We start from the raw sequence: 16,889 nt of genomic DNA, 5'->3' as shown, positions 1-16,889 counted from the left end.
CCCCCCCCCCCCCCGGTACACCAGCCGCCGCCCGGTCTCCAGCCGCCAACTCGGTCTGCAACAGGCTGAAACCCCGTCTGCAACCGCTACGCCAGCTCTAGCAGCCGCAGCCCCAAGCGAAATCCGGTGACTTCTAACCTTTGTTATTTCGTTATTTCGTATTGCATTTTATTTCATTATTGCATATTCCATCCTTAGTATTTTGCTCGTAGTAGCCCCTGTACCTTGTCTGTTGTCTGTTGTTGCTGTTGTTGTGGTCGTTTCTTAGTTTTGTTTCGGGAATATTACTTTGAAGGTGTGTGAGCTTTGTATTTACTTGCTGCTGCTTGGATACTGTCACCGGGTATATCTTTATATTTTTCTATACTTTCGGGTAGTTGTGGCTGTGGGTGGTAATGGGTGGATAGGGTCATGTCCGAGGGGGTTGGGGCGTGGGGCTGTGGTGGGGGCGGGGGATGGGGAGAGGGCGGGAGTGGGCGGGAGGCCAAGATTGGGCCGAGGGGGGGGTAGTGGGGGGCGTGGGGATAGCGACGGTAGGCTGAGGGTTGGGTCTTGGAATATAGGGACCCTTCAGGGTAAGTCCGTAGAGCTTGTGAAGATTCTTAGGAAGAGGAGGATCAACCTTGCGTGTGTCCAAGAGACCAAGTGGGTAGGGTCTAAGGCTAGGGATGTGGATGGTTACAAGCTGTGGTACTCTGGGAGGGAGAGGCGTAGGAATGGAGTTGGCATCTTAGTAGATGAAGAGCTTAGAGGTCAGGTAGTGGAGGTGAAGAGGATCAACGATAGATTGATGACTATTAAGTTGGTCATTCGGGGGTTTACCCTGAACGTGTGTAGTGCCTATGCGCCGCAAGTGGGAGCGGAGGGGGAGGAGAAGATGCGGTTCTGGGAGGCTTTGGAGGAGGTGGTGAGAGGCGTGCCCAGTTCGGAGAAGATTGTTGTAGCAGGGGATTTCAACGGGCACATCGGGGCGCTACCGGGAGGCTTTGGGGATGTGCATGGGGGTTTTGGTTTTGGAGAGAGAAATGAAGAGGGGGCGACCCTATTGGAGTTTGCGAGGGCCTTTGGGCTGGTGGTGGTGAACTCGGGCTTCCCGAAGAAGGACGAGCACCTGATCACTTTTCGGAGCGCGATAGCCAGGACCCAGATTGACTTTTTGTTGCTTAGGAAAGGGGATAGGGCGTTGTGTAAGGACTGTAAAGTCATCCCGAGTGAGAATCTCTCGACCCAACATAGGCTTTTGATTATGGATTTGGGTATAAAGAAGAATAGAAAGAGGAGGAGTAAGGAGTGTAGACCGAGAATCAAGTGGGGCGGCTTGACGCCAGTGAATGCGTGGGAGATAGGGGAGAGGGTGGCGGGAAAGGGGGTGTGGGAGTGTAGGGGGGACGTGGATAGTATGTGGGACAGGGCGGCAAGGTGCATCAGGGAGAATGCAAGGGAGGTGTTGGGTGTTTCTAGGGGCCGGGCCGGACACCATCGGGGGGATTGGTGGTGGAATGCAGAGGTGGAGAAGAAAGTGGAGACCAAGAAAGAGGCGTATGCTAAGTTGGTGGAAAGTAAGGACGAAGAAGAGAAGCGGGTAAACAGGAAAGAGTACAAGCTAGCGAGGAAGGAGGCGAAGTCAGCGGTCACGGCAGCTAAGACGGCCGCTTTTGAGAGCTTGTATGCAGGGTTACAGGGGAAAGGAGGGGAGAAAAAGTTGTTTAGACTCGCTAAGGCTAGGGAGAGGAAGGGTCATGACCTCGATCAGGTGAGGTGCATTAAGGGGGAGGACGGTAGAGTGTTGGTGGAGGACGGCCACATAAAGAAGAGATGGCAGTTGTACTTTCATAGGCTCTTGAATGAAGAGGGGGACAGAGCTATTGTGTTAGGGGAACTGGAGCACTCAGAGGAGTGTCGGGATTTTAGCTATTGTAGACGTTTTAAGGTAGAAGAGGTTAGACAGGCAGTCCGCAGGATGCGTAGGGGTAGGGCGACGGGTCCGGATGAGATACCGGTGGAGTTTTGGAAGTTCGTTGGAGAGGCTGGGGTAAGGTGGTTGACTGGATTGTTTAATGAAATTTTCAGGACGGCAAAGATGCCCGAGGCGTGGAGGTGGAGTACCATGATCCCTCTCTATAAGAATAAGGGGGACATTCAGAGTTGCAATAACTATAGGGGGATTAAGTTATTGAGTCACTCTATGAAGATCTGGGAGAGAGTGGTCGAGGTGAGGCTGAGACGGATAGTGTCCATCTCGGAAAACCAGTTCGGATTTATGCCCGGCCGCTCGACGACGGAGGCAATCCACCTGGTACGGAGGTTGGTGGAGCAGTATAGGGAAAGGAAGAAGGATCTGCACATGGTGTTTATCGACCTGGAAAAGGCTTACGACAAAGTCCCCAGGGAGGTGCTGTGGAGATGCTTGGAGGTGAGGGGAGTACCGCAGGCATATATCAGAGTAATTAAGGATATGTATGAGGGAGCGAAAACCCAGGTGAGGACGGCGGGAGGAGACTCAGAGCATTTCACTGTCCGGACAGGATTGCATCAGGGATCTCCTCTTAGTCCCTTTTTGTTTGCATTAGTAATGGATGTGTTGACGCGGCGTATTCAAGGGGAGGTGCCGTGGTGTATGCTCTTTGCAGACGATGTAGTTCTGATTGATGAGACTCGAGGGGGTATAAATGACAAATTAGAGATGTGGAGGCAAACGCTTGAGTCTAAAGGGTTCAGGGTGAGCAGAAGCAAGACAGAGTATGTGGAATGTAAGTTTAATGACGTGAGGCGAGAGAATGAGGTAGTAGTGAAGCTGGAAGCACAGGAGGTATGTAAGAGGGACAAGTTCAAGTATCTCGGGTCCGTGATCCAGAGTAACGGTGAGATTGACGAGGATGTCTCGCACCGTATTGGGGCGGGTTGGATGAAGTGGAAACTCGCGTCGGGGGTGCTGTGTGATAAGAAGGTGCCGCCCAAGCTTAAAGGCAAATTCTATAGGGTGGTAGTCCGTCCGGCCTTGCTGTATGGAGCGGAGTGTTGGCCAGTTAAGAACTCCCACATCCAAAAAATGAAGGTGGCAGAAATGCGGATGTTGCGCTGGATGTGTGGACTGACTCGAAGGGATAGAGTTCGGAATGAGACTATCCGGGAGAAGGTTGGTGTGACTTCAGTGGAGTGTAAGATGCGGGAAGCACGATTGAGATGGTTCGGACACGTGAAGAGGAGGGGCATGGATGCCCCGGTCCGTAGGTGTGAGAGGCTAGCGTTGGATGGTTTTAGGCGGGGTAGGGGTAGGCCGAAGAAGTACTGGGGTGAGGTGATTAGGCGGGACATGGAACAGTTACAGCTCACCGAGGACATGACCCTAGATAGGAAGGTCTGGAAGAGGCGAATTACGGCAGAAGAGTAGGGCCAGATTGGGTCGCTAGTGTAGGGAATTACTTGGTGGGGGTTTTTTATTTTTTTATTCCTGTTATGATTCCGTATTCAGTGTTCCATGCTTATTACGAATCTGTGTGCTTTCCTCTGCTTTCCTCTGTTTTATAGTCCGTATGGGTGCCTTATTTATATTATTGTCATCTGCTTCTGTGCTTTACTATGTGTTTGTGTGATATCTTGTGCCTGAGCCGGGGGTCTTTCGGAAACAGCCTTTCTACTTCATCAGAGGTAGAGGTATGGACTGCGTACATCTTACCCCCCCAGACCCCACTAAGTGGGAATACACTGGGTCTGTTGTTGTTGTTGTTGTTCTAATAACATGGTTCCATTGGTGAATGCACCTCTGGTGGTAAGTTGCTTGAAAAGAAAAGATGTAATGTGCTTCAATTGTCTTGTCTTATCTTACTCTTATCTTACTGTATACTCATGTTTGATGGTAATTTAGATGAGAATGGTATTCTTAACTCTTTTCTTTTCTATCTTTTTTCTTATGATGATGACTATGTTTGTGTTGAAAATGCATTTTGTGTGGACGAGGGTTGTCTTGAAAGGAAGGTTGATGTGCATCCTAATGACTTGACCCCATTCTTGGTTGTTCCAACTTCTAGTGATTTGATTACTAGCTTTCTTGTGTACCTTGCTACTCTCAAGTATGGAAACACCTTGGATGAGACTCATGTTCTTCATACCTTTCTTTACTACCTCTTTGCATTTGATGACGTCCATGTTGATGTTTGATTGTTTTAGATAGAGGTGGGTATTCTTGGGTTTGGTCTTATGACGAAATAATGAGACATACGACCTTAGTAGTCAACACCTTTGTGTAGTGTATGGTGAATTTGTTTTATTGATAACAAAGAATCGTTGGCTATATTGGAAATGGGTGTCTCCTTGGCATGGATATGTTTATGTTAACCCTTGTGCTTCTATGGAAGTGTTGGTTGTGTGTTCTTCTCTTGTGCTTTAAGGTTGTAGATTCGAGGACGATTCTTCTTTCGGAAGGAGTGGATGATACAATCCAAATCGACTCCGGAGCTTTGGATTGATGCTAATAGATCTGGGGGTGCTTGATGACTCCTTGGTTCTATCAAAAGGTGCCAATTGTATGAAGATTACCTACAAGGAGGTTCAAGGGACGTTAAAGAGGCCAATGATAGGCAAAACAGGGCTAGAAAGCCCCCGGAAGAGGACATGCACCCCATCCCCATCCGCTTTGGAGATGCGCCCAAGCTGCTTTAGATATGCTAGAGCAGGTCAAAACAACCCTTCATGCTCTAGAAATGTGCCCCATGTGCGCCCAAGTCCTAAGTGGATGCCAAGTGGGCTATTATGTTTTGTTCTTTCCAAATGGGCCACTTTTGGGCCCAATTGTGTAATAATTAGCCCTAGACTATAAATTGGAGCTCTTCCTTCATTTTAGCTTAGATTTTGATGAGTTATGAGTGCATGCTCTTTTGAGAGTGCGCGGCAAGCTTGGATTAACTTGTGTTGATACCTTGTTTTGAAACGTGGTTGCTTGGGAATTTGATTTCCTTGAGATCTACGTAGGAGATTGGTGCTTTGATTGATATTCAATAGAGGGTTAGGGGTTTAATGTACCCTTAGTTTGCTATCCATTCATTCATTGTGTCTATCGTAGTTTAGTTTTCGTATCGTAGTTTAGTTTTCGATTCCATAGTTTGTTCCGGTATCAAATATAAACCATAGTTTAACTATTCTCATTAATCCTGTTACTGTTAAAATGCTAGATCTGTACATCTGTGCAGAGAAAACAATTGGTTTTGTGTTTTGTGTTGAACCTCCCATATTAGTTGAAAATTCTGAGATTGGGAGTACTTGTTATATGTTTCTGTTGATGCTCAAATCAATCTGGTGCTTGTTCCTTCAATTTTCTTTCCTCATGTGGTATTTGTTGCTTGTCCAGTATTCTGATGCTTCTTGCCTTGGTAATTCCATAAATATGTTGAGATTATGTGTACCTGCAAAACTGAAACACTAGTTAGCTAGAAAATCTGCAAGTGTGTTACCCTCTCTGTATATGTGTTGAACTTGTATGAGTCCTCCTCCAATAAGCTCCTTAAACCTCCTGATGATCATAGCAGTGTTCCAAGGGCTCTCCCATTCTCCTCGCACCATTTTTGTTAATGAATCAGTTTCCAACATTAAAGGCAGAAACTGATTTTCCACACAGAATTCACATCCTCCTCCATAGCCACAACCGCAGCTAGTATACTGGTTTTGTCATGTATTTATTTTACTGTATATCACCACCTTCATACCTCACACAAAAGGCAATTGAGCTTGGCCCAATATTGCCTCTTGATGTACCATCTGAGTTACATTTGTACCAACCTTGTTTAGGCTTTCTCCATATTACCAAAGTAGACTTCAGTTGAGGTTTTATACTTCTATAGGAAGTCTACTAATAGTGGCCAACTAGTTGGAAGTTCCTTCAACCAAGGATATCTGATTAGGGTCAAATTATGGAGGTTTAAATTAATCTCATATATGAGCCTATTAAAGATACAGATCCACCATGGTTAATTTTGTTTCTCCTTGTCCACAATTGCCAACACACCAGTCCAGGGACACCATGTACAATAGGCTTGAGTCTTCTAGCCAGTAGCCACCTCTGTACCCCACCATTTTCTTAGTGTCTGATGACACTGAATGAAAGGTCCTTCAAGACCTGCACTTACAACATAATACTCCCCAACCACGTGACTTAAAGGTGCAATCATAAGCTGGAAACAGGAATTATATCTCTGAGTCGTAAATTATCACGCATGAACGGAAAACTATTGAGTAATGTACATATATCATGTTTTAAATAATTTCTGAGGGAGTTTCTTACAGCCGGCATAAACCATGTGAGCAACATGGAGTCCATCATACAACCCCAGTTGTGAGGGTGCCCTATACCTTGCAAAAGGATACAGAACCTGTCTGATGTGGATCTACTAATTGAGCCCATTGCACTAAAGGTGTCAACCTCAACTGGTGGATGACCCTTATCCTACGGTGACAACGTAGTTCTAAGACTTGGGTTATCTGAAATCCGTGTCCGTCGGTGATAAATAATCCTCCCAAAACTATTATTTGCTCATAATAGATAAACTATGGTCTGAAAATAAAGCATGATACTAGTTCAAATTACTGTTTTATTAAAGTTTTGAGGTACTAGAACTAGTCATGCTAAATTTACTGAATTTTGAGATCATGTATTCAAAACATGCCAAGTTATGCTAAATCGGGATGAAATATATCAAATCATGCTAAATTATTGTTCAAGTGTAATGACTGAACTGAGACTACTGAAATCATGCATATTCATTTTGAATAAGAATCTTAACAATATAATAACTTGTTAAAACTGAAAACATAGTAATTTGGATAGTTGGGTATGAACCCTAAATCAATAAGTCAGGAAAACCATGTTGGAAATCTGAAGTTGAAACCCCACATACCTGATTGCTGGAGAATCTGAACTGAAATTGGAGCGGATACTTGAGAGAGGAACCTTAGACCTTTCTGTTCTTGAGCATTCTTTGTGTTAGAGAGTTGAGATCATAGAATGATAGAGTAATGAATCAATTGGCTTGATAAACACCCCTAAAAGAAACTCAAAACGACAGTGTAGGGCTTAAAAGATAGGGAAAAGACTAATTTGCCCCTTAGAAACCATTTTAAAATTTGTTGGAATTGTGTCACATGAGTCAATGTACGAGTAGTGAACAGGTTCCATGATTCACAGTATGACATGTTCCTAGGACCACTTTTGATACCTATTTCAGGGACTAGGAGTGGCATGTACGGCCCGCACTGTGGCTCCACGACTCGTACATTGAGTCGTGGTTCACGAGAAGATTTCTGAGAGGCTATTGTTTAAGGAACCACTGGTCGTAAGTACTACTCGTACATTGATACCACGACTCGTGGTCTGTGTCGTGGTTCTTAGGAAGAGTTTTGCTGATCCTCTGGTTAGGTTCCACGGCTCAGCAGTGCGACTCATGATTCAAATGACGAATCGTGCTGTATTCGTGGTAACCTGGAAGTTACCGCATTGGGGGACATCAACTCACGAGTCATTTCATGACTCGTGCAACGATATCACGAGTCATAGACTGACATGTTCACTGGGACTTGAAATTTCGACTGATTTCTACACTAAGTTTGACTCAGAGCATTGGAAAAATATGGGTGTTACAATATCTTCTCTTGGGATCATTCGTCCTCGAATGAAGACTAGAGTTGGACGGAAAGAAAACTACTATTCATGTCTGTCTGATTACTGAAATTGAATAACTATCATGATCTGGACTGATATTGCCTTAAGAGTAAGGACCCATTGGAATACATATAGCTTGAATGCACACATGGGATCGCATGAAACATGCATAGATATGAAACTTAGAAGTGTAACTAGAGAGGGAAGATCGTTATCTCATGTTGTCTCGGGGCTAGGAGGAAATAACGAGGGTACTTGGCTATGTGATTTGTCTACTAGAAGTGAGAAACCAACATCTCTGAAGCATTCTGCTAAGGCTCATGAGACCCAAAACTTTTATGAATATCATTTTGCTCAAAAATATAAAATATTAAGTTAAATCATACAGAAACAGCTTTGTACTGAAGATTCCTAGATTTTCAGGCTTGTGGTGTAATTTTGTGCTGTCTGAGTAAGTCAGACTGCAAGCATGTAAAAGTGACAAGCCATTCTGCATCTCAGTATGCCAGTTATCTCTAAAATGTAATTTCAACGTTGAATTTGAACTTTTCCCTTCAAATTATCTCAGTATATCAGCCCTTTTTGAAACTTCTCCAATTCCCAATCCTTTTCCCTTTGTTTTGTGCGAAGGTTCCAGTCCATATAAGCATACATAATGTTGTTAAAAGCTTTATTAAGCATATATAACGTTATTTGTGAAAAACTGTGTCATCGCTCATAGCCTTTTTGACAGTGGTATTCATAATCCAGGTTTGATGATGCTAAAGACCAGACAGATATCATTTCAAAAAAAAGACTAAATGCATATCATTTCTTTTTTTGGATGAACAAGTCAAGCCATTATCAGTTATGATTACCAACATAGGGTTAATTTGTTGTCAGATGCTTGTTCATTTAGTTTTACCACACATAAAGCTATCTTCACTTGCTAGCTTATGCACTTGTTTGTTCTAGAAACATCTATGATCTCACTGGACACGCCATGTATATAGTAAACTTCAACCAAGTAATGCACAATCATAACACTCGTCATCGGGACCTTGTTGAAAGCATTTGATCAGGTTAAGATCACATTAAGGTTTATCTCACCTATATAATCTGAAAGCTCCTAGAGTATTTTATGTTAATGCATATCCATTACTGAAATTTCACATTTGGTGAAACCTTGAATGTCGGTATCATCATGTAATGTGAGAAGCTTTGAATGTTAGTTCCTCAAGTGTCAGAATTTTTTTTATAACTATTTGAGTGTCTTAGTGAACATCTGTATTTCATTTATAGGCAATGTCATCCTAGTATTCCGTCATTTCTGTCATGCTAATATAATTATACACACACTTGGTGTCCTACTTATTTTTTTGCAGAAAACTCAGCAAGAACTTGATGAATCTGTCCAAGAGCTTGCTGCTCGAGCAGCTGATCTTGCCAAGACTGAAGCTGCAAAAAATATTGCAGCACCAAATTCAGCCTATCAGTTTGAGGTTTCTTGGCGGGGACTTTCTGGTGATCGTAATCTGCAAACTCATTTATTGAAGGTCTAACTTTCTCTTTTCATTTTTTGTGTTCTTTTTATTTGTTGGGCATATCTATGTTAAAAACAGTCGGACTACTTCTGGACCAGTTTCAGTAATCTAGACCTACTTTCTATGTTCAGATCACTTCACCTGCAATGTTACCCCGTATATTTAAAAATGCATTATCTGCTTCGATGCTCATGGACATTCTAAGATGTGTTGCCACATTTTTCATGTAAGTATGGGGTAAATTTAGGTGGGATCTTCAAGTAGACTTTGCAGATAGTTAATCTTGACATGATTTTTCCTGCAATTCACCAGTGAAGATATGAATTTGGCAATTAGATACCTGGAAGATCTGACAAAGGTCCCAAGGTTCGACATGATCATCATGTGCCTTTCATCCACCGATAAATCTGGTATATTTCTTGAGTGTTCTTGATTTTCATTTTTATTTCGTGTAATTACTTGTTTTTACTACGTACTAATGTAAGCAATCAAGACCTTGCATAATAATTATCCACGCCATTCCACTAGTTAGTGGAGTGATCTAAGGCTGCATTTGTTTTTTTTAAGATTAATCTGAATGCACATTTGAATGATTAAGATGTTGACTCTAGATCTGAAAACTGAATGAGTAAGATTGTTTGTTTTTCAACATCTGAATGTGCAAAAAAAAATTTATTTGTGTATATAATAAAATAAAAAATACAATTCAAATAAAAAACTAATTATATATTAGAAAAATATGTAATTTAATACAACAAAATTATTATTTGATTGAAAAAAATATTTGTTTGTTAGTGATAGTGGAGATGGTTTATAATGGTGGTTGCAGTGACAATGATTGATGTTAGTGATTAGTAATGTTGGTGGTGATAGTTGTGATGGTTGGTATTGTAGTGACTGTTATGAAGGTGGTGGTTGTGATGTAATGTTGTTTGATGTTAGTAGTTGGAGGTGTTGATTGTGATGACTGAAAAATGAATGCATGATGGTTTGACAATGTGTTGGTGCTAGTTGGAGATGTTGTTAGTTGTGATGGTGGAGATAATTATTAGTAGAGATAAATTGTAGCGATGGTAATGGTTGAAGTGATAGTAGAGGTGGCGTTTCTAGTGACAATGGTGGTGGCGGTCAAAGAATGTGTGGTGACTGTGATGTATTAGTGGTACTAAGCGGTGGTGCTAATTGTGATGGATGAGTTGGTCGATAGTAGAGATTGACCGGTAGTGATTGATGATGGTGGTGCTGTTGACGGCGGTGGTGGCGGTGGATATAATTAGAATAATAGAGGTAGTAGGTGTGGTAGCGGTTTACAATAGTGGTTGGTAGCGATATTTGTTGTCGACGGTGGAGGTGGTTAGTGGTGGGTGGTGGTTGACAATGGTAGCGGTGACAGTGGAAGAGGTGGTTAGTAGTGGTGGGTGGTGGTTGACAATGGTAGCGGTGGCAGAGGTGGGTAGTGGTGGTGATTGATGATTATGAATAGAGTGGTGGTGACTATTATTTAACACCAAAATTCCTCTTCAGACCTATTAAGACTTGATTCTAGATCTGAATGATTAAGACCTATTCAGACTTATTAAGAGCTGAAATCTTAATAAAAAATAAATGCACTTAATGGTCTGAAGTCTGAACCATTCAGATTCAGACCTCCATTAAGTGCAAACAAATGAGCCCTAAGAGTAGTAGTATGACGCACATGCTATGCGAACACCATCATGAAACATCATTTTCATGCATAATTGAACTAATCTTCAGGATTACCTCTTTAAATCTTCTTGGCTTAGATGAGAGTGCCTATGTATTAAATTAAGTTGCATAGCAATTCAGTTTTAACTGATTTGAGCATGTGAAACAGAACTTCTGAAGATGTGGGAAGAGGTCTTCTGTAAGGGAGCCGGGGGGCACACTGCTACACTTGGTGCGCTTTGCTTCAAGTATGGCCTAAAACAGTGATGGAGCCTTTTCTGGTGCAATTAATGCGGGGAAGCTGACATTCTTGTATTATCATCAGATTGTTTAATTGTACGAAGCGAACATGTATATGGATATAGTTTGGTATTGAAATGGGAATATCCTTGTTGAAATGTTGTACGGTATTGTCCTGTATAATAAGTGACAATGAAGCCTATTTCATGGTCAACGTGTCTGCTTCAACTATACTTTTACTATATCATTCATAACAATGCCCACTTCAACCATACTTATACTATATCATTCTTAATCGATTTTAATAAGTTATTTAAATATTAAAAAATTAATAATATTTAATTAAAAAGGTAAGATAGACATAAAATAATAAGTTAATTTTTAGTGTTTTAAATTAACTTGGCGTTTTATGTGGGAATACTTAAATTTTTTTTACAAGTATTTTTTATAATAATTTTACTTAGTAGAATAGAAAAGATATTATAAATCACAATAATTAAAAATTTAAAAAATATAATTGTCTATCAGTGCTACAAAAGTTTGAACAACGAGAGTAATATGTATTATTTGAAAATTACAAAAGTATTACCAATAGTTAATAATTTAAATTATATAAAAATATATTAAAAATATGATTGATTATCTAAATTCTATTTGTATTACATAAATTGAGATAAAAAGTAATATATATTGTGAAGGGTTTTGATAGGAAACCACATATAGACAATTATAGTTAAAATGTTGGGTTTGGTCATATTTTTCGAGAAATGAAATTTAAAAGTGTCGTAGTAAATGTGAAATAAATCAATACTCAATTAAATATTATCGATTTTTTAAAAAATTATAATCAAAACAAATAAATTTTAAATTTTTAAATCAATTTGATTTGGTTTGATTTTTTAGCAAATCGTGAACATCCATATTCACCACTACACCACATTGTTTGACCTTTATAAAAGAAATGTTATACAAATGTTGTTGTTATAACTTACAGTTAATATACCTTTTGTTTAAAAAGTGGCTATATATACCTATATGTCTTTACACAAATAGCTTAGATATTACCTTTCGACTGGTGAAAATGAAAAAACTTGATTTTCAATTTATTTGTTTTAATCTTTTATTAAAATAAAATTCACATAAGGATATATTTGATTCTTCGCGCAAAGTTAGTCCGGTTCAAATGATGGACAATTGGTTTTTAATTTTTCGACAGTCGGTTCCCTCTAGATTTTTCTGATTCCAACTTGGTTATACATGATGCCACGAAAACACCTACTCAAAGGATTAGACAACCTTTAGGGATATTCAAGTTATCATATTTAATAAAATTTGATTCCAGTTCAAAAGACAATGAGAGTTTGCCTACTTTTTAGATCAGAAGTATGTCTTTGAGGGGTTCAAAATTTCTAAACAGTTGCCGAGTGAAATAATAACGTTCTACTCAAAAAAATTTTGAGTACTGTTGTTGAAAAAAATGATATGCCCCTCAATTTTGTAACTTAGAGCTAATATACCCTTTGTTAAAAGAGTAGCTATATATATCTATGTTTTACACAAATAGTTCCGACATACCTTTCAAATGGGATAGTGAATAAATTTGATTTTCAATTTATTTATTTTAATCGTTTCTTAAAATAAAATCCACGTAAGGATATATTTGATTCTTCTCGCAAAATTCAATGTATATTTGATATTTTTCACACAGTTTTTTTTTTTTAATTCAACCATTATTTCGGATCTTAGTTTTCTCCCTTATAGATCTATTTGCGAATCATTGTCTGAGTTTCTTGTTCTTATTTTGTTTTGATTTTTATTCTTTAGTGCCAAAATCTGAGAAATATCAAAAATTAAGTGTGAATAGAATAAATGAGAAGAAGAAAAAATCAAAGCTATTTTTTACGACAAATTAATTTATCTTTTGTAACTGCAAAAAAAGTAAGGCATCTATGGTAGAGTTTTGAGTGAAAAATAAATATGATTATCAATATAATAAACCCTCATTAGTCGTTGAATTAAAGCAAATGAAAACAGTTATATGCTAGAAGGATTTGTTAGCAGAAACATGAAACAAAGAACAAGAGAAAGACATAAGATTTAACATGGTTAGAATCTAAATGATACTACATTCAGTGGAGGACATTTACCTTTATATTAACAAAGAAAATGGAGAGATACCAATTACATCTAATAGAATTGCTATCTCAACTCTCCACTCTTACAATGGATTAACTATGAATTTTTGGAATGGTTTTACAACTAAGAATGGTCATCCGTTTGGCCAAACTTGGGCTCCAACACAAAATAAGAAAAGAAAAAACAAGTACAAAATTTGTCCGCCACAAATTTTTGCTTGCTCTCCAAGTTTACTTCTTAGCCAAGTAATTTGACACACGAGATTTTCTTCCACTTCATGTAACGCTCCGAATCTGGTACCCGAAACGCTACACGGTGCCCATGACCCCGAAGGACCACAAGCTAAATTATGACTGATAGCTGTAAATTAAGCAATGAATAATATTAATAATATCGTAAGTGCGAAATATGAACTGAAAGACCATAAGGTTCAATACTAGTACATAACTGAAAAATATAGTATAATAATACCAAAATCATTGAGATAATTGTCTGAACATACTGTAGTTTGAAAGCCTCTAAACTGTCTGAATAAAGAGTTAATGGGACATGTCCCCAAAAAACTCCAACTACTAAAATAAATTAAAAACTGAAATAGTAATGTGATTATCACGTCCTCAAAGGATGAGAACTTACTGCTAACTCTGATCGCTGAACTGTATGCTACTAGTTCTCTGGAGCTCGTGCTTCTAAACCTATGGTATAAGATACCATAGCGCAAATGCGTCAGTACTTTGAATGTACTGGTATGCAAGTGAGGTAGGCTGAATGCAATAGGTTCATATGCATGAACAATACTAACTGACTGACTAACATGAACGTGAGAATACATGCATACATACGTAACTGTAACTGACATCGTGATAGGACTGAATGCTAAGTTCTGATGACTGATTTTACTAATAACATGGAATTACTGATATTTGAGGGACTGATACTATGTTACTGATACATGAATAACTATTTCTGACAGTTCTGATCTGGTTGACTGTGTCTAACAGTCCTGAAGCTAAATATTAATAACATGAGTTCTGATAACTGATATAACTGATAACATGAGTGCCTGTATCTGACAGTCCTGAATCTGATGGAACTAGCTGATTTCGTACTGTATCTGAGTAACTAAATCTGAGATCACAATCTGGCGGTTGATCTCTAAATATGATGATACCGTTACTAGTTGACCATAGTTGAGATCAGTCCTGTCTAATGGGTGATCCCAGAGTCTATTTATAATGATAAGGAGTGACTGTATCTGACAGTCCTAAATCTATATTACTGAGCTGAATTGACTGTATCTGACAGTCCTGATTCTATAACTGAAACTGTGGGATGTATTCATCTAACTGATATGCCCGATACTAAGCTAACTGGGGTCCAACCTGTAACCCCAGCTAGAAGGGTGTCAGTACCGCGCCACTGGTAAAGACAACTATTGTAGAGTCAGTCCTAATCTAGCGGGTGATCCCTGGGATCAGTCCTATACATTTAAATGCGCTAATGGGTGATCCCTAAGTATGTCAGTCCGATCTAACGGGTGACATCTCGTACCTACGCTGGCTAAGTAGTTCTGGAACTTAGGGATTGCTTCTAGGAATCTCAGTCCTATCTAGTGGGTGTGTCCCCATCGCTAGGCTCGCTCGATGCTGAATCCTACTCCCATCTGAAAGACATTGAACTGATTAATTGAGCTGAAATGATTAGCTGAACTGAACTGATACTAGTGGTATTTTTTAGCGAAGCTAAACTGAATTTACTGAGTTTCATTGACTGACGGAATGTACTGAGTTCTGAGGACTGACTGAGAATATTGAAGTTACTGAGATTGATTGGAAAACTGAGGTTACTGAGATTACTGAGTACTGAGATCACTGAGATTACTGAACTACTGAGATTACTGAGATTTCCTGAGTCACATGACTGTCTGAGTTCTATGGATCATAGTTTGACTGAGGAGATTGTGAAAACATGACATGGCTCTAGATATAGCCAAATGTTTGGGTACAAATACCCAGAGGACTCGAGAAGAAATTGACATGGCATGGCTTACTTGAACGCATGACCAACAACACAATTCATAATTCATATATTGAAGCACTTCACCAAACATGTGATATGCATAAGCATGTACATACATGGGGATTTCATGATATCATAATAGTTGGGCATTGTTCCTTCATCTAGGCATTTAATCAAACACATGGTAGGCATAGCATATGTAGACAACATTATTGTAACACCCCGATTCGATGAATCGGAATGCTACATGGTGCTCATGATCCCAAAGGACCACAAGCTAACCCATGACTGATATCTGTACCTATATACTGCAAATCATGATATAATAATGCAGAATACATAGAACTGTAAGGCCATAAGGTTCAACTGAATACAATCATGTGGGTGAAAATACCCAAAAAAACTCAATCTGATCGTAAATCTGATAAATCTGAAAGCCTCTAAACTATCTGAATAAGGAGTTGAAGGAACATGTCTCCAACTAACTCCGTAAAACTATCTGAATAAGGAGTTGAAGGACCATGTCTCCAACTAACTCCGTAAAACTGAACTGAAGAAATAAATAAATCAATCAAATCATATTGTCCTCGAATCAATGAGGACTCACTGTGTCTCTGCGACTGGAATGCTACCGCTACTACTGGGCTGGAGCTTGTGTCTTGGAACCTATGGTGTAACATGAAAAGAAAACACCATAGCGCAAATGTGTCAGTATAACTGGAGTACTGAGTATACGAGGAGGGTAGGCTGAACATAAAGGGTTTCATGCATGAACAACACTGACTGACTAATATGAATGTGGGAGTGCAAACACAGATATATAGAAACTGGGATCGTGAATACGTGATAGTATGACCTATAAGCTAATACATGACAAATTATCAACATAGAAGTCATTGGAATGTAAGGGCATATCATGAATCCTTCACTTAGTCATAATTTAGCTATATTGCATGATTTCTAGTTTCTTAGGCATTTTATCAAACACCTTACATGCACATCTTAAGCATAGGTGAAATCATCAAATTATACATCATGAACAACCAAATTTACATGTTTCCAACTCATATGATATCATGAAATTCAAAAAAACATATAAAGATTCCATCTTGGGAATCACCCAATATCAACAACATGATCATCAACACCCAACAATATAGAAATCATACTTTATAATGAAAAAGAGGATTTTTGAGCTTTATGGATAAAAGGGATCCACAAATCGACTCACGCATACCTTAGAAGGAAGATTCTTGATGATTGATGGAGAAATTTCCTTGAAATCGGATCTTCAAGCTTAGTTATGCAACCCTAGTTGTTTTTCTCTTTTAGTCCTCTTGGATGATGAGCTTTGAGATGATAATAGGGTTGTAATATGTTTAGAAGCTATATATTTCGTAGGGTTAAGTTTAGGGACGTGTAAGGAGTGTTAAATGACTTAATTACCCTTAAAATAACTCAAAACAGAGTGTTTTTGGCACCTAAAACTGACTTAGGTGGCCCCCAAGTGATTGCCCAAGCTAGGTTGGGCGGCGCCTAACCAATCGCCTATCCTTCCTGTCTCTCACAAAAATGGGCATAACTTTTTGCTCGGGTATTAGATTAAGGCAAAATTGGTATTGTTGGAAAGCTAATTC

At 39.4% G+C, this 16,889-nt stretch overlaps 1 protein-coding gene across 2 annotated transcripts in view; it reads left to right on the top strand.

Moving 5' to 3' along the window:
- The window catches only part of LOC107845382 (RNA polymerase II-associated protein 3), a 26,712-nt gene extending 15,401 nt beyond the window's left edge, over positions 1-11,311 (top strand). For both annotated transcript variants that reach the window (XM_016689672.2, XM_047398143.1), the window contains 4 exons: positions 9,013-9,183; positions 9,303-9,397; positions 9,484-9,581; positions 11,027-11,311. In XM_016689672.2, coding sequence (XP_016545158.1) covers positions 9,013-9,183; positions 9,303-9,397; positions 9,484-9,581; positions 11,027-11,124 — 462 coding nt within the window. In that variant the 3' untranslated portion in view covers positions 11,125-11,311. The remainder of the gene's footprint in view (positions 1-9,012; positions 9,184-9,302; positions 9,398-9,483; positions 9,582-11,026) is intronic.
- The last annotated feature ends 5,578 nt before the right edge of the window (positions 11,312-16,889 follow it).

The sequence above is a fragment of the Capsicum annuum genome, chromosome 10, assembly GCF_002878395.1.
Source record: "Capsicum annuum cultivar UCD-10X-F1 chromosome 10, UCD10Xv1.1, whole genome shotgun sequence".
In the NCBI taxonomy this organism is placed as follows: domain Eukaryota; kingdom Viridiplantae; phylum Streptophyta; class Magnoliopsida; order Solanales; family Solanaceae; genus Capsicum; species Capsicum annuum.
This window is presented reverse-complemented; position numbering and strand designations above follow the sequence as displayed.